The following is an 18,239-nucleotide window of genomic DNA, read 5'->3' on the forward strand; positions in this document are numbered from 1 at the left end:
TGCAAGTGTGCCAATTAGTGAATGTGCATGGTACGTGTGCAGCAACCGATCCTTCCATACGAACTTCCAGTCAACATTAACTTTCGCCCTAATGGTTCAAGGTACGATATCACTCGATCGCCCTGTCCCTTCTGTATTGACTAGCGAGAAGATTATGCTTTTATGACTGGACTACACTAACATGTACAACTGCGAGGACATTTGGGTAGACAACAGCTGTCCATTACTAAGAGATTTGCATACAAATTCCTATAAACGTATTGGGTAGTTAAGCTAGGCTTGGAGGTATTGAAAACCTTACCGGTGAAAACGTTCCTGTTGACAGATAACGATTTTTCTTCAAATTGCACTACTGATCTATCCTATTCCCAAATAAGCCATGTTTGTCCTGTTTGCACCAACTGGCCTCTCCGCAGAACTTCTATAAAGTCTGCGCACTTTCCACTCATCTCATTTCTCCTCTCTCCAACTCGACACAATACATCAACTCCAACCACGACTTGTCCGATTTGAACTCCAAATCCAGCAAGATCGTCTCCGAATTGGCTGATTAGAGTTCCAAATCCGAATAGAATTCCAAATCCAGCAAGATCGTCTCCGACTTGGCTGATTAGAATTACGCCCCGAGGTCACGGACACTTCTCCCAGTAGAGATCCTCTTGTACACCTGGAGAAATGGGGAGAAGCCACGGTGTACATTTCGAAGTCCCGTGTTAAAGCCCCATGCCGCGCCGGACACCTCTCCTTGTAGAGATCCTCTTGTGCAGCTAGAGAAACGGGGAGAAGCGGCAGCAATGTCTTAAAGCCCCATGACGGACACCTCTCCTTGTAGAGATCCTCTTGTACGCCTGGAGAAACGGGGAGAAGCCACGGTGCACATTTCGAAGTCCCGTGTTAAAGCCCCAGCACGTTTGTTACATTAATCTATGTGAGTTCCCGCTTAACTTCCTTCGCCTTTGCTTTACTAACCTCATTATTAACCAACCATTCATGACGATTGAATCATTGGCATGTTGCCTAGGTGTAATATATGCTTGGGGGTCATGGGCAGGGAACAACGGAGTTTGACAAGACTGAAATTTATGTATCTTAATCAAAATCTCAATGAAAGAATTCTTTGTAAAATAGTACCTCTCAAATGCACTGGCTTACTGTGCAAAATGTATGTGATTCAGTTATCTGTGAAAGCTATCAATGTGTATAATTTTGAATATGCCTTAGTCAAGCGGGTAGAAAATATCGACAAAGTGGATTGATTCTCTAAAACAGTGTAGATGAATGATATACTTTGATGCTGTTCAACATTGCTCATGATGGTTGGAGATGGTTGGAGATTGCTTTGGCTAGATAGACACACTCTGAATGTCTGGTTTCACGTTGATCTTTCCAAAGCTTTCCAAGGCTATCTAAAGTTCTCATTCTATCTGTATCTCTTTCAGTAAGAGATATATATTGTAAAGCTGCATTGAGATGATATTCAAACATTAGAGAATCATTGATTTTGGCTAACTGCCAAACTCACTGATACATGAAGCAGCGTTTCTGGATGTTCTTTGGCGGTGATATCTATCCATAGTCATCCCCTCCGGTTCTCCTTCAATATACTCCCTCCAATCCTCGAAATGTGGTACATTTGACCTCGCATTTCGAAATAACTACTCTTTACAGACTTCGAGAATTCGAATTGCTATCATCTCAACTCATCAACAGGATACGTCTTCCACATTTCTCAAAGTGACAGAGACATCTACCGGCAATGTATCGACTACCTACTTGGGTATTTGAGGGTGATCATCTCTCGCAACTTGATCTGATTGGGTGGAGTATATGTGAAGTTGTTTGGGGAGAATGGAAAGTCAGTGGATCGAGGATAATGAAGCAAATTTGAATACGGCGGTACAGATATCTGGGATGAGACGAAGAGACAACTCAGAGTAGAATGTTAGACGGTGATAAAGCTAGAGTGACTTCTTGGTGTTGGATTTCTATGGGACATATTTCGGCGCAGAGAAGGTGGAAATACCACTATGGTAATCACTTGATCCATAGTCTGACACAAACACTTTAACCGTATAATGCACGAGCAAAACATCCCTCTTATCTACACAATCATGAAATGGGACAAATACCAAAGCCGCAGAGGAGATTCGGCGTCAGATAGAGCACAGTTCATAGTTTAACACTCACTTCGAGGGTATGGAACTACAAGCCCGGCTTGGTGGTTAATGAATTGAAAAGATGATTATTCCGACGGTAAATATCAAACAATCCGAAGAAAAATAACAGTAAAAATGTCTATCGGATGCTCGTCATTTAATAAGTCGCTATTCGCACACATCAACAAAGACAGAGAAAACTTTGGTTCAATTTCTTGATACCATAAATGACAGCAAGAACTAAAAACTTCGAATACTCAATAACAATAATAAATCCATGTATTTGCTAATAATAACCTTCCCAGTAATCACATCCACTGCATCGAAATCAAGTTTAGAAAACGCTCAACACACACGAATCTCAATCTCAATGCAATCTCCAACATCTCAACTCTTTGAAATTACATTTTCGTGCCTCTTCCTTTGTCTTGGAAAATAAAACAATCCATCATCTTGACTTATGTATCCCCATCTCTCATACACAAGTAGCGGACTCGACGATACCTTCAAAATCATCGCTTTTGATTTACATCACTTATACAGTGTACGCAAATCCAGTATACTCAGAATTCGAAATCGAAATTGAAAAACAATACATATCCAAGCTAGATATCCAGCTATAAAAGTATGACCCAAGAATCCGACAAGACAAAATTGCGAAGCAAATAGGACATCTTTCTTCCACTCATGGTTTTGTGGACAAAGTTAAGATTTTCGAGAATCCTATGCTCTGCTGGGAATATCTCTTGCTGTTCTCGAAAACCTAAGGAAAGAGTGGTGGAAGATATGGAACTTGATGTAGTATCTTCCCGAAATAGTGAATATGTCATTTTCATTGCGGTATCTGTAGGAACTGATTGATGACGAGGATGATGATAACAATAACAAAACACACATCAACAACCCATCCCATCCCACCAAACAACAACAACAACAAAACCCATCTCCAACCATTCTCATACTTAATTCCAAGCAACTCCCTCTCCCCTCCCCAATCGTTCCTGATCGATTGAACATACAATCAAAAATAGCGATCTCTCCCCCTCACCAGCGCATACCCAGAATACAAGAACATATGTTCTCACCAACATTTCGCGTTCCATACAGCACAGTTTAAAAATCTGAAGAGAAAAGAATCCTCAATAGGTATCTAAGGCTCATTATGAAAAAAATACTACCCACATACGAATAATTCAAAATCGGCAGTGATTTCATTTTTCAAATCGGTAAACAATGCAGTATGGGTGTTTTCGGTAGATATGAATAGATATTTCTGCAAGGGAAGAAGTTTTATTGAAAGTGATATAATTTCTGGGACTTATGATTGTAATTCCGCAATGTACGAGTGTTAGTGGAAGGATGAAAATTTCTGGTTCCCTGCTGATTTTTCAGGGCTCATAGTTTTTTGGGGATTGAAAGATTGTGAAAGACGAATGGGATGCAGAGAATTATGTATTTCCTGCTATTTGTACTTCTTGATAATGTATTGGAGATAGAGTTGTAGAAATGAGGTGCTTGCGGTGATAAAACATCAATACGAGATAAATATGAAAGATATCATCTAAAAATATGCAAAGAAATTTCCCACATAACAAGCTCAAATGCAAGATCCAGCACATCACTTCTTTTCCCCCCATTGTACCTTATTCCTGTCACCACTCCCTTTGCCCCCCTTTATTCCCAGTCATCCTCGCTCTCCCCCACCACCTCCCCCCTCCACGCTCATCCCATTCAAACTGCATCGCCCACGTCACCGCAAAACCCAATACCATAATCGGCACCGACGTAACCCAATAAACCCAAAACTCCTCTCCACCCGGTCGATACTCACCACTCATACTAAAAAGAGCACTGGTGTAAGCCAACGGTATGAAAACCAACCCAATAAACGTAAGCGTTTTCGAATTCTTCGCTTCGCGGACAGAAAGTCGCGCTTCGTGTAGGGCTTCGCGGTTGGCGACGATGGAGGAGAGACCTTGAGTTGAGGATATGATTGTAGTTACGCGGCTGTAGAGATTTGAGAGGGAGTTGTGGATGAAGGGGAAGTCGAGGGTTGAGGAGAGGTAATGGGTGGGGTATGGTGGGGAGGTGGAAATTCTCAAGGTTTGAATGATGTATTGGATATCGGAACTGTATTCTGAGAGGAAGCGATAGGTGAGTTGTAGACTGGACCATTGTTCGCGTTGTTCTGGCCAAGAGTTGTAGTCTTGCTTATCAGTTTGACGGGAGAGTAGTCCCTTCTGCCTAATGGTTGAGTGTTAATAGTAGTAATGTTATGAATTGATATATGATGGCATGAGAAAAAGCACTTACCCTCTTCAATCTTTGAACAATTATTTCGAAATAGTCAATCAATTTTATGTAATGAGAAGCTACAATTTTCTTGAGGAAAGCAGACGCAATCAAGGGGGGTGTCGCTCCTTCCATCTCGAATAGAAGTGGGCTATGATGCTCGAAGTAGAAGCATAGATCATCAAACATACAGGTTCTGGGGGGTCCATCCAATGCCCCATTCAAGCCGTCTCGGATCAAGACATCAAGGTCGAGAAAATCCATATAACCACCTTGAAATAATTCACTTTTGATCTCTTGCGGGAAAAGGCTCCGCGCGCGATAAACTTTATGGACTGGTGGCTCACAGAGAATAACAGCTAAGAGTCAGATGTTAGTATTCCGTGAGCATCCGCGCATATGTTCAACATGAAATGATAAATTCCATACATACCATCCCACCCTTCTTGGTTATCAGCAGCATCCCTGAACCAAAAGGAACACTTTCTCTCCACTGCAGCTAGACTGTCTAGTTTATACTCGAAACCAATTCCCGAAACATGTGATCCACTCGTCGCACAGATCGTTCGCCAGTGATCATAATCTGGACCGAATTTTCTCATTTCACGATATTTGAGACGAAAACACTTATCCGGATTCTCCAGTGAGGGTAAAGGAGGGCTATCACTAAATCCTTCCTGGATATCACGCATATCCCATATTGTATTTCTTCCTTGTCTAGCGAAAAAAATTGGGTTCATAAAGAAGTATGACCCATATGCTTCTATAAATTGCGGATCTAGCCCTTCGATAATATACACCCTCTGCATTGTGTTTGGTTTTCCCTTCTCATCGTCTTTCACTCGTTGAGCAAAGTGGTTTTTGAGTTCGGAAACATTTTTGAAATGTTCAGATGTTACTGTGTGATCAGGGCAAACATTCAGAGCAACTGATCTTGATGTCCCCACTCGGGATCCAATTCTATGATTTTTGGGGTCTGGCTTATAGATGGAGGGGTTCCGTGATTTAAGGCTCTTGATGAATTTTACATATGGTCCTTCAGAACATAACCATGATAGGTCACTTGATTGGGTGTCCGGTTGATACTTGGAGGCCATTCCACAATATGAACTTCTGGTTCGTTTGCGGATGTCAATAGAATAACAAACAATAAAGATGTTTTCGTTTCCCAGCAGCGATGTGGAAAGCAGTAGTTATAAAATAAGGGTAGTGGAGGCTGGGTTCTGCATGAAGTCACGAGAGTTGATCTTGAGTTGATCTTGATTGGCCTAGAATTCGAGATGCATACGCTGTGGCGAATTTTCGCAGGGCGATTGCCAAGCTACTAAGCATTTTACTGCGTACATCAAGCTTGCCTAAATGTAAGAGTTCTGGAACCTACTCACCGCACATGTAACGCTTTTCTGGCTAATATATACAATTATTCAGCTTTTTATACCCTGGTTTATTTATGAATATATGAAATAAAATTGAATATAGTATTATAGAAAGATTTAGAATTACTTAAATTATCTATTAAAAAATATATTATTTATTTTTAAATATTTTTATACTAGTATTTTTTAAGGGTTAAAGTTAAAAGTTCGAAAAAGTTCGAAAATTCGCTTATTTTATATGAAAAAAGCGTTAAAAGTTAAAAATTTCAAGTTTTTTCAATTAAAAGCTTATATAACTTTTCAACAAAAATATTTAAAAATAGATTAAAAAATATCTTGTTAAAAGGAATAGAAGTTACCGGTGCTAAGCACGTGTAGTGATTAGTAATACGGCTACCTAAACGGGCTAGATTAGACGAACCATAGACAGGCATATTGACCCCCTCATATAATACTACGGGGAGATCAATATGCTTACACGCGTAACTATATAGTCAATATAGAGGCCTCTTCCACCCAATCTTCTAATATATCTTATATATATAATGATTAAGATTACTAAATATGAATTTTTTATAATTTAATATTTATAATTGAATTAATTATATAATATTTTAGTTTATATAGAAAAAACATGAGTTTTGCAGGGATTATGTCACAAAACATCACGGTGTGCGGTGAGTATGTTCGATAACTCTTATGTTTGATGCTATATGTTTGTATTGTTTTTATATAAAAAATAATATAATAATATATCTTTTTATATATATAGTTCTATATTCATATAGTATACTAAGAGCGAATCACAGGATCACATGATCAAATCACATGATCGTCGCTTAAGAGAGCTCTTAGCCCAGAACGGCCTGAAAATCAATTCTTTATTAGCTCTTTATTAGTTCTTTCAATCCATTCGTAGTAAGATCGACATAGTACTAGCGAAATCGAATAAGGAATAAGAAAGAAAAGCTTTATTTGATGGAATGGCCGGATTAGGAAGAGATCTACGAGAAATAAACGAAAGTGAAAAGCTAGATTAGTAGGAAAAAGCATAAAATAAGGCCTTTCCCCCTCGAATATAGAAAAAAGAAAATAAGAATATCATATACTGTTTCATGAAAATCACGTGTTTCATAGCTATTTAGTTGTTAATACGAGCCAGCTTCCCATAATAGACTAATATTAGTCTATTCCTGTTACGTAAGCGGACACAATAGGAGTTGTAAGCTTTACCACTACGCCACACACGCAATCTGTCCAAAAGGCACAGTATCAGGGATTGTTTCCTGATAGCTTACTACTATATATATATCCATATAACAGAGCCCTCCTCTTTAACCTTTTTCGTCCCGAAAAGGCTAGTACAGGGGCTATTATACTATACTATAGTCAACCATATGATTTGTAATAATAGAATAACACTCTTCTATTATCCAATACCCTCACCATTAATAATCCATTATTAATGAATTCAGAATATCCAATCATTAAGCAGATACATCCTCGTCCCTAATTCGATCCACTTTTCAATTGGTTGTTCACTCAGTCCCAATTAAAAGCCCGAAATCAGAGATCCCAGAACGATATCCACAAGGTAAAATCCCTGATACTCTGTTACGTAAGCGGACACAATAGGAGTTGTAAGCTTTACCACTACGCCACACACGCAATCTGTCCAAAGGCACAGTATCAGGGATTGTTTCCTGATAGCTTACTACTATATATATATCCATATAACAATTCCCTCTTATATACTATATACTCATATACTAGCTCATGACCTACGAAAGTTTGCATATATCAACCAACATTCCACAAAGTCTAAAGACTTAAATACTTCTATTATCCAATTTGACTGAAGAATTGCTGATAGTTTCTTCTTCTCTTCTCTATCGAAAGAAAGTAAATTGAACTGAATATTAACAACACGCAGAAAATGGAAGAAAACTTGTACAGTCGTCAACCATTTTATAGCTTCATCGTGTTACGTTGCATTCTGATGAATCTCATTTTGCAGCATTTGCTGTGCAATCATTGCTTGAGTATCTTCAATTACGTCGTAAAAGCAATTCAGAAACTTCCACATGGGATGGCCATCATTAATGAGGCATTGTGATCCGTTGATAAACCGCAAAGACAGACCAAAAAGGTATCTTGACTACTTCGTGTTCCCTTGAGAAACAAATCATAATTATACATCCATTTTAAAAACGGAAAATACCCCGGGTCCCCCAAATCATAATCTGTATCGCCCTATCTACATCTGGAGCAATATGTTCAAGCATTAAAGGCCAGAAATAGAGGTGCGGACGAAACCAAACACGAAACTGAGTACAAAGTCACCACGCGAACGATTAGGGCAAAATAAGCAAAAAATGTTTCCCTGCAAATCAAAAGATTGGACAGTATAGACTTAACACAAAGCTCAGACACTTCTAAGCTACTCAATATTGAGACCTCGAAGTGATCGGGGGTTACAAATTCTTGGAATCTTGAGAGTACCAATTGAATAATAAGATAAAGAGATGGATGAGTGACGGACGACGGGAAGATAATGGCAAAACGTTATGTTATGAAGACCTTCCAAAGGGAACACAAAAGCTTCAGGCCAATGAGCGTCTGGTAGTCCAGATGCTCTAAAAGATCATTGTCAATAACACATACGCTCGTGAATACATAAGATACAAAGGTAGGTTCTCCTTGGGAGTACAGAAGATACAGCGTTTTGATTTGGAATTTCTTGAGGACTCGCTGAGTGATAGTTTCATCCAGACCTTGAGACACCAATTGGTGTCCAAAGCCAAAAATCAAAGACGGAGAGATACTGACTTGACTCTTGAGTAATAATTGTATTGCACCACGATGGCGTGTCACGGTTGTACCAGTTTTTGATGCATAAAAGAGACCAAAGTTTGGGAGGTGTGGATCGTGTAATAAATTGGGCCAATTGTCACTTACCCCTATAATTCTTTGGAATCCGTATACAAGGAATCCGATATTTCCGTTTGTGCTGAAGGTCGTACTTGTTGGCGATGACGACGGTTTGTATATATGAGTATGTCGAGTATATATAAGCTTTCATCAAGTATTAGTTTAGAGGAGTGACAAGTTCATACTAAAGGTGGTGGCTTATTAGTACATCTTAGTACATGGTTTAAATGTCGCGTCGCTATTCGTCGATATGGTAGTCTGAGGTATTACTAATATGATTAGTCATGTGACACCTATCAAGATTTTGAATGGCTGGATGATCGAATGACCGAATGACCTGAATGTACTGAGATACTGTGGAATTAGCCCTGAGTTCAATTGTTAGCTTGGCTGTAGCTTTGTGGCGATTCTTCACTCAGGGCTTCTTAGTACGGCGCTAGTCTAAACGTAGTAGGCGGTAGATCCCTCGATAATCGGATACGGCTAGCATGCACTATCTGCCCGAAGCTTTAAGCCCAATCTAGTATGGTCGATATAAACAATAGCTCATCGTTGCCGAGTTGTTGATTTTGATTCAAAGAAACGCGACGGAATCAGATTATTCGCACACAACTTCGTACCGTACAAACAATTTACAATTCACAACAATCACTTCAATTTCAATTGAATTCGATCAATTACTTCAATTTTTCAATCGTCTCGAATTGTAATTGCTTTTTCTCGTACGGCAAACTTTTCAAAGCTCTTTTCAAATCCACCCATCACTCGAAGATTTATCCGCGAGAACCGTACTTTATCGCGTCTCTTGTCATCTTTGAAGCTTGAATAACTTCATCCGACAAGATGCCACCAAAGAAGATCCCAACACCTCCTACTCGAGTCTCATCTCGTAAAACCTCTCCTCCCAAGAACATTCAAGTCGAGGCAAATACTTCAAAAGTCATGAGGAAAGCTCTCGCACCCAAAAAGAATGGTGTCGCAAAAAATGTCGCGCCTCAAAAGAAAGTCTCTCCTGCGGTCGCAAAGAAGACAGCCAAGGCACAAGCAGCAGCTTTAGCCAAGAAGACTGCCACTGCTACCAAACCTGTCACCGTCAAGAAGGCAACCATTACCAAAGCTGCCATGGCAAAGAAAGTCGCTGCCGCCAAAGCCGCTCCATCAAAGCCTGCTGCACCAAAATCAAACAAGCGCAAATCCACCGAAGATGTCGATAAGCCTGTCGCAAAACCCTCGAAGAAGGCAAAAGTTACCAAACCCTCTCCTGCCACCAAAGCAGCTGCGAAGCCTCTCCCCAAAGTCAAAAAGCCCAAGGCCGCTCCAAAGCCCAAGGCTCCAAAGGTCGTCAAGCCAAAGATTGTCAAACCAAAGGTTGTGAAGCCAAAGACAATTATCAACTTCGCTCCTACTCAACTCTTGGACATTTATGTCTTCGGTTGCAATGAAGCTGGAGAGCTTGGTCTTGGTCTTCAAACCAAGAAAGATACGATCAATCGACCAGTCAAGAACCCCGCCCTCACTGCTCGTGGTGTTGTTCAGATGGTTGCTGGTGGTATGCACGGAGCTGCTCTTACCAAAGACAACAAGATCCTTACATGGGGTGTTGCCGATGGATTGGCATTGGGTAGAAAGACCGATGACTGGGTTGCACCTGAGAGAGACGCCGACGCAGAGTCAGATGATGAATCAGCTGCCGCAGATGCCCGCAACCCATTGGAATCAACCCCTGGCGAAGTTGATTTGACCAATGTACCAGAAGACACCATCTTCACCCAAATCACTGCAGGTGACAACGCTACTTACGCTCTCACCAACGATGGCTTGGTCTATGGATGGGGATCAATCAGAGTAAGTTTAATCACCACAACGTTTTATAAATTATACTAACTATCTAATAGGGTGCTGATGGTCCAATGGGCTTCACCAAAGATGTCAAGGAGACCTTGGTTCCAATGCTTATTCCTGGCTTGAAGAACATTGTCAAGCTCGCCGCTGGTAACAACCATTACCTTGCTCTTAACAACAAGGGTTCTGTTTTCGCATGGGGTGCTGGTGAGCATAATCAGCTTGGTCGAAGAATCGTTGAACGTTCAAGATTGAATGCTCTCGTACCTCGTGAATTTGGTCTACCAAAGGCCATGGTCGACATTTTCTGTGGATCAGAACATAGTTTCGCCATTCACAAGAACGGCACCGTTTACTCTTGGGGAGCAAACAACATGGGTCAATGTGGTCAATTCAGCAAAGATGGTACCTTGACTGAAGAAGTCACTTCAACTGCTACCAAAGTCAATATTCTCAAAGACAAGAATATCAAGATGATGGCCGCAGGCAACGCTTCCAGTTTGGCACTCACCCATGAAGGCGAGGTTCTTTACTTTGGCAAAGCTCAGGATGGTCTTTCTGGCCATGATGTTGAGGCACTTCCAGAAGATGTCATCATCAGAAACGAACGTGACCAACGATCGATCATCAAAACACCCCTCACCTTCCCATTTAAGGGATCATACATTGCTATGGGCAGTGACCACAGCATCGTTCTTGGCCCTGATGGTCACAGTCCTCACTATTCTTGGGGATTCAACACCTACAGACAGACTGGTCTTGAAGATGAGCAAGATGTTTACATTGCTGAGGAGCTCAACTGCAAGCACATTGAAGGAAAGAAGCTTGTATGGGCAGCTGGAGGTGGCCAATTCTCTTTCTTGGCTGGTATTCCAGAAAACTAATTTCGGATCGCCGCGTGTTTGATTTTTTCGCTATAAATAGCGCAGTCCGGATCCTGATACACCGCAATCAATCCAGCTCGAACTCGGCCTGACTGCAATTCTTCAATAAGGAAAACATATCTGTAATGATTTTGAGAGACTGACCTTGATGGATCTCTGGTTTTTACCTAGGACTTTGATCCGGACCATCAAGGCAGTTCTCTCTTAATCATCGCAGATATGTTTTCCTTATTGAATAATTGCGGGAAGGGCGATAATAGAGAGGATTGAGCGTGGTTGTAGATGGTGATGGCTGCATTCATGAATTGGCGTTTCGGAATTGGACTGTATGGATATTAAAAATGGGAATGGATTATGGCATTATTGAGGTGCATGGAATAGAACAATGGAACATTGGGATGGACTAAGCTGGAGTTATTTGTTTGAGTAGTCTTTTAAAGAGACTCGTTATCATCGGTCGTGAGAGACCTTTTATGGAACTGTTGGATTTGTTAGACTTGTCTTCGTTGTTTGTTCGAAGTCATTGCGTTTGTGGTACATAGATTACGTTTTTCTTCTCTGGAATTAAAGATTTTATAAATGAATATTTCGTGCTTGTGCAGTTGTGATGTGATGTGATGTGATATGATGTTCTAGATTGAGAAGTTGATAGAGAACTAAACCGGGTCGTTCAGATACATTGGATGTCGCATGAGATCCTCAATCCGGATATTCAAATACGCACCGCATCATGCAGGTAGTCATTAGCATGGAAGGAAACCTTGGGATGGAAATAGGAAATGGGAAATTGAAGATGAAGTAAACAATAGGCCGGTACCTAGGTATATATGTTAAAGATTAAGGCTGAAAATATTGAGGAGGGGGCTGTTGGGTTGTGTTAATTGGTGGTGGTGGTGGTGTGCATACTTTGGATGTTAGGAGTTGGGAGTTGTGTTGTGGGAGAGAAGTTACTACTAAAGCCCAAATCTCTCGAGGCATAAACGAGATGAACATTTCAAAGTCGAGTTTGAGGAATGGTTGCTTGAGACGGGATTGTTGTTAGTAGGTAGGTAGATATGGTTGGTATTGGTATTGGTATTGTCGCGTTATTCTTCGTGTTCTAGTTTCATAGTATATAGTATTATTGGTTGTGATGCTAGAGCTAGATTTCACTACTTAGTGGGGGGGGGGTATATATTTTGGTATCCACGATATTGATCTATCTCGTGTCTAACCTTACCGCGTAATCTACAATCAATTCGTTTATGAGAGGTGGTGAGAAATTTGATATCCAGTACTTCTATCTTCTGAGAAAGATAGCTTAAAGATAGAAGATATAAATGACTGTAGATATAGATCACTCTTCTGGCTGGATGGTAGAGCTAGCAGTCAGTCGTGTTATTTTGATCTCTCGAAGAAGGGTTTGGATAGGGTTGCGGATGTGGATTCGCGAGATTGATGTATGTCAGTTTTGATTCGAGGGGGTGGAGGGGGAGGGCTTGAACTAAACTTGAGGTATTTCCCGCAGGTGAAAAGAAGCGGGAGAAAGCGAGAAGAAGGAAGAGGGGAAAGAGAGAATAAACAAGGAGTGATGTAGATAAAATGAAAATCGAAATGACCATTGTATCACGGCTTCATAACAAGCCAGATTTCATCTGCAGAGGTGATAAATGTAAACAAATCGTACAATCTAATCTGAATCTGCTTCAACCTAAAAGATTCAGTATCTGCACCATCGTACGAGTATCTAGGAGAATTGATGTACTTCCCTTAAAAACCCTCAACTATTCATCTCTGGAAGTACTATCCGCGTTGATTCTGCGCTATTTTGTATGTTAAACACAGAGGGTAATCTTCTCTCCTACATTACCTTAATTTGATCAGAAGTATACATCAATAGAATAATCGAGCAGCAAATGATGCATCTCATCCAAAATAATACACAATCGACTAGAACCCAAGACTTAACCTTCGCCGCGAGTGAAGAAACCCATCCATCATACCAAAGAGTCTAATCTTAACCCAGAGAAGAAACCCATGATGAGAAGGCGTCTACCCCGCCGTTCTTTATCATTATGTATAGAAGCTCATTCTCGATACTCATCGATAATCGACAAGGAATTCTGGATCCTCGTCCTCGGATTTCACTCGAAATTCATAGTGTCTATCTGCCATCCTCCATGTATCCATCCATCCATCCATCCATCCATACATACACACCCACCACCGTCATCTCCCAGTGCATAGCACAAAGTAGATTTCCCCTCAAATCGCGTATTTGGCTAACCCCCCCTCCCCCCCTTTCTCCTCCCCCAAACAATCTACAAACTCGCGCTCAAACATCCAGTAACCCCTCATAATAGAACTTTAACTTGCAAGATTAATATCCATCTACGTCCTCATATATTTATTTTTCTTATCCATAACGAATACGCATAAAGTGTTTTCCGGTAATGAATTAGTCTTCTCGTAAAGAGGTAGAATAGAATAAATATAATGACATCCATCGTCGATTCGGTATCATTCCTTCGTTTGGGAGTTCGTCAATTGGAAAATTTACCTCCCTGTGTTGTATATGGACAGAGCCATTTCCGGAAATTAAAATGAGAGAAGAAGAAGAAGAAGAAGAAGAAGAGAAAAAACCAAGAGCAAGATCCCCTCTGTAAACAAAAATAACCAAAAAAATAAACATCCACAGGCCTTCCCCCATCGCCCTTAGCATATCTCAGCTGAATCCTATATTTCCCAACCGAGCGATTCGATAACCCTTCTATTTTCTTTTTCTTTTCTTTTTCTCTCAATATAGTATTCCATTAAATTTCATCCATATCGTCGTTCGTGTCTGTTATTTTGTTATGTACCTAGTACTCCAATCGACTAAGACGAAGACGAAGACCAAGACCGAGACCGAGACCGAGATATCAACACCCAATATACATACAGGTATTCTATTGTATTCGGTCCATCGAGAAATTCTCTCTGCATTCTATCCATCTATCATTCATTAATATCGCGTCTCCAATTATTCAAAGATGCTGAAATCGAGGAACAAAAGGATTGATTGACTCTTTCCAATTCCTCGTGTAATATGATCTAGATGATGTAGTACTCGTATCTTCAACAACTTTGCTGATAATACGGTATTTAGAAAGAAAGAACAGGAATGAGATTATTTCTTCAAGGGGCAAATAAAAAGGGAAAAATACAACGAAGAATACAACGAAGAACTGTCGACTCAAGCACACAATTTATTGGTGCATTAAATATAACAAGAGAAAGAACAAAAACAAGAGCGCTGAGAAAACAAGTCTCAAAACCAGGAGAGAAGATGCATATATCTTGAAAATCAAAATCAAGATGAAAAGGTATCTATCATCTACATATCCATATTTATACAATTTCCCTCTCGCACAACCTAAGGCAACCCCTCACACCATCCACCGTACCGTACCACACCACACCAACCACACCAACCACCAGCACAATCTAGCCCGACCTCCCAGGAACAAAAATTCAAACCAGGCCATCAACATCTCAACCACAAATTACACACAATACACAAAACCAGACCACCAAACCTACCCCATCTCTCCATTCTCAGTCCAGGAAGCCAACCCACAGTACCACTTTCCAGAAAACTTCAGCTCAGTCCTAATACGCACCAACCATCAAGAAGCAACTCCTATCCCAAAACCATCTCAGCAAATACCCTCGCTCCCTCACCTTTCTTTCTTTTTTCGTCTTTTCTCTCTCCCTTCCCCCTCCCCCTCCTCTCATTTACCAACAACTAACAACCAACCAGCTGACCAATCGACCATAATCCAACCAGGGGGAGAAAAGCACACACGATGAAACACAGATCCGCATCTATTCCTATGCCACAGACCAGAAGAGTGGTGGTCAACCCAAGTTGAGGTCAAGGTCGAGGTCGAGGTCAAGATCGGTCAATCCGTTTCAACCTATCGACATATATGAGCGGCCTGTACAATCTAACAACAGGTCGAGATAGGTAGCTCAGGTAACAACCATAAGACGGATGGAAGTGCATGGTATCGAGTTACAAAATGCTCGGGCTCTCTGCATCAATGCGAAAGGGGTTGGGAGATGTTTGTTCTGACTTTTCATGGCAATTACGCGTTCTTTCTCTTAGGCAAGGGAAACTTCCTATGTGATTAATATCAGAGACCTCACAATATAATGAAGAGTACGCGAAAACAGAGTGAATTCATCCCAATCATTCGTAGCTCATTCACAAGAAGGATCCTAAATTCAAAACACATATTTCTAAAGCATCAATTCATACGTTGACTTCCTAACCTCCACATACCAGAACCCAAAATAAACCATGCGGTCTAGTCCCCTTGGACACTATTCTACACATGTGTATAAAATTCCTTTCAATCCTCTATCCCCATCCCCTCACTCCTCAATCACAAACACCCCTTCTAAGCCTTAGGCTCAACCCCCTCAACAGCTTGTTTGATAGCATTTTCCAACGCAACAGGGTTGGCACCTACAACCTCTGCAACCTTCTCATTTCCCTTGAAAATTATAAAGGTAGGCATAGCTCTGATACCAAGCTGTTGTGATACCTCTGGCAACTCATCGACATCGATTTTGATGAAATGGGCGGCGGGGTAGTCTTCCGAGAGCCTATTTGATGCAAATTAGTATTTTCATTTCTTATTTTCCTTTGTAAAAAGGATAAGGGGAGGTGATTAGACAAGGCAATCAAGGGAGAAAACATACTTAACAACTCTAGGAGCGATGGCCTTGCAAGGACCACACCATGTTGCAAAGGCGTCGAGAACAACGACTTGGTTATCGGCAAGAGCAGACTTGAATTCAGTTGCGCTATTGATTTTCTATTAGCATTTGTGTTTGTATATCTCTGTTTATGCTGGGTATGGATCTCTTCCGGAAAGCTCTTCGTGCCCCACCCACACAACCTACACATATCATCGAAGATATAGTATAATATTGTGACGCGACCGAATAGAGATGTCGATGAGATATTCCAATATACCAATCCCAGAGCCGAGGGGGATAGTATACATCTCTTTTCTGGAGAGAAGGACGGGGAAGGGGGGTAAAACTCACTTGGCAATGTTGTGAACACCCATATTTGCGATAGATTGATGAAAAGCTCTTTTGTTTATAGATTGCAAGAAGACGGAGCGATTATAAGTTTTTGGTAATCGTGGAAGAGATCGGATGAAGAATGACATATGAAAACTCTCGCGGATATCTGAAGAGTATTTGTATGTTTTGGAGTTTGTGGAGGCTGACGGGAAGAAGGTGGGAAGTTATGGAAGATCTGTAAGATGGTTCGTTTCTCTTCCGATGCTTTCTAATGCAGATTGATTTCTAAGAGGGGTAATTGTATGTGATACCTGATAATCCAGGCGGCAAATGACGAAATGATGATTGTGTAAGCAGAGATGGGCTAGATTCTTTATCCTTGTTAGATGGATGATAAGATATGATTGGCTGAAGTGTGTTTAGAGTGTGTATGATTGATTCCAAAGAATCTTCCATGCTTTCTAGAATACAGATAAACTTGGCTATACCGGACTGGGATATACCGGAAACTTCCAAGGTTGGATATACCGGACTTTTTTTCCATTTTTTCCTAAATTTATATGGGAATACCGGAATTTCGACGAAAACCGGTATACCGGACACTTTTTTCACGAATCCGGTATAAATTTTGATGGTAGATTTTGCTGAATAAGCTTTTTTTGATGAGTAAGCTCAATTAGCTATTATTATATGATATTTTTTCGAAAATATTGGGGTTTGGAGCTGAAATCGGATATAAATTTTGGGTAAGAAAGCTTGGACTACCATTTTTTATACCGGAATCTTGGATATACTGGATTTGATTGGTCAAAAATTTCAGTCCGGTATAACCAAGTTTATCTGTATTGATGTTTCGGGTATAGAATGGTAGAATGGGTGATATTGATAACTATTTTGGGATTATATCATGATTTGTATTGGAATTCTTTCGGTCTCGCCGTCGCTCTTATCTTTTGGTTGTTTGCTTTTTCCTTCTTATTGACAAGCCATCAATATCATAAGCTCGGCGACTGGTAGATATGATTAAGCAGGGAAAACCCAAAGATATCCATCCGGATTCCCAACTCATCTCTATAGATATCATAACATCATAGCATCATAAGTTTCATCAATAGCTATCATCAGACACAACCACCCCTCTCTCTATACTTTCGAGTCATGAATTACCATACCTCTAGACCCTATCACAGAAGATCACAGAAGATCAACCAACAAACCCACTATCCAATCATGCAATCGACAGATACATCATACAATCACCCCTCCACAGTATCACAACATCGTATCACAACACCACAACTCCTTCGCTCCTTTTAGATCTCAAATTCCCACTCCGTGATACATACATATACACACAGACAAATACTTAGTATTCACACTCTACCACCCCACCACCTATCACACGTACGGATTACATACAACCCAGCCCCAATCCTGAATGACATAATCTTCTATCTCTCATCTCTCATCTTCCCTTTTCCTCCCATCTCCTCCCATCTCCCCGTTTCAGCCCCAGCCCCAGCCCCTCTTCGTGATACCACACACTAGGTATAGGTAGGTAGGTATCACACACAACCTTATCCCCAATCCCCAATCCCCAATCCCCAATCCCCAACCACAACAGCGGCCCAGCAAGCCCGCCGCACAACCATCTATCTCCCCTCAGACCTCCATGCACGAAATCCATCCCATCTCTC

General features: G+C 40.8%; 3 protein-coding genes across 3 annotated transcripts; 1 reads left to right on the forward strand and 2 right to left on the reverse strand.

The window, feature by feature from the left end:
- Positions 1 to 3,808: 3,808 nt before the first annotated feature.
- Positions 3,809 to 5,545, reverse strand: EAF02_008891 (uncharacterized protein; the record flags this gene model as incomplete). The annotated part of the gene is made up of 3 exons (XM_038904939.1): positions 3,809 to 4,396; positions 4,470 to 4,807; positions 4,882 to 5,545. The coding sequence occupies 3 exons, from the start codon at positions 5,543 to 5,545 to the stop codon at positions 3,809 to 3,811; spliced, it is 1,590 nt and encodes a 529-aa protein (XP_038755349.1).
- A 3,814-nt stretch (positions 5,546 to 9,359) lies between these two features.
- On the forward strand, positions 9,360 to 12,090 carry EAF02_008892 (uncharacterized protein). The gene is made up of 2 exons (XM_038904940.1): positions 9,360 to 10,600; positions 10,651 to 12,090. The coding sequence occupies exons 1-2, from the start codon at positions 9,599 to 9,601 to the stop codon at positions 11,479 to 11,481; spliced, it is 1,833 nt and encodes a 610-aa protein (XP_038755350.1). The 5' UTR covers positions 9,360 to 9,598; the 3' UTR covers positions 11,482 to 12,090.
- Positions 12,091 to 15,665: 3,575 nt separating this feature from the next.
- Positions 15,666 to 16,832, reverse strand: EAF02_008893 (uncharacterized protein). Its single transcript, XM_038904941.1, has 3 exons — positions 16,561 to 16,832; positions 16,210 to 16,314; positions 15,666 to 16,113 (listed from the first exon to the last, which is right to left on the reverse strand). The coding sequence occupies exons 1-3, from the start codon at positions 16,686 to 16,688 to the stop codon at positions 15,906 to 15,908; spliced, it is 441 nt and encodes a 146-aa protein (XP_038755351.1). The 5' UTR covers positions 16,689 to 16,832; the 3' UTR covers positions 15,666 to 15,905.
- Positions 16,833 to 18,239: the final 1,407 nt, after the last annotated feature.

Source organism: Botrytis sinoallii (assembly GCF_014898435.1).
Source record: "Botrytis sinoallii strain Bc 23 chromosome Unknown BSIN_017, whole genome shotgun sequence".
Lineage (NCBI taxonomy): Eukaryota > Fungi > Ascomycota > Leotiomycetes > Helotiales > Sclerotiniaceae > Botrytis > Botrytis sinoallii.

Excerpts from the sequence above, each read along its gene's own strand:
- EAF02_008892 (XM_038904940.1), top strand. The coding sequence starts at position 9,599 with ATGCCACCAAAGAAGATCCCAACACCTCCTACTCGAGTCTCATCTCGT. Across the intron at positions 10,601-10,650 it reads ATGGATGGGGATCAATCAGA|GGTGCTGATGGTCCAATGGG; the intron begins GTAAGTTTAATC and ends ACTATCTAATAG.
- EAF02_008893 (XM_038904941.1), bottom strand. The coding sequence starts at position 16,688 with ATGTCATTCTTCATCCGATCTCTTCCACGATTACCAAAAACTTATAAT. Across the intron at positions 16,315-16,560 it reads GGTGTTCACAACATTGCCAA|CGCAACTGAATTCAAGTCTG; the intron begins GTGAGTTTTACC and ends GAAAATCAATAG. Across the intron at positions 16,114-16,209 it reads ATCGCTCCTAGAGTTGTTAA|GCTCTCGGAAGACTACCCCG; the intron begins GTATGTTTTCTC and ends TGCATCAAATAG.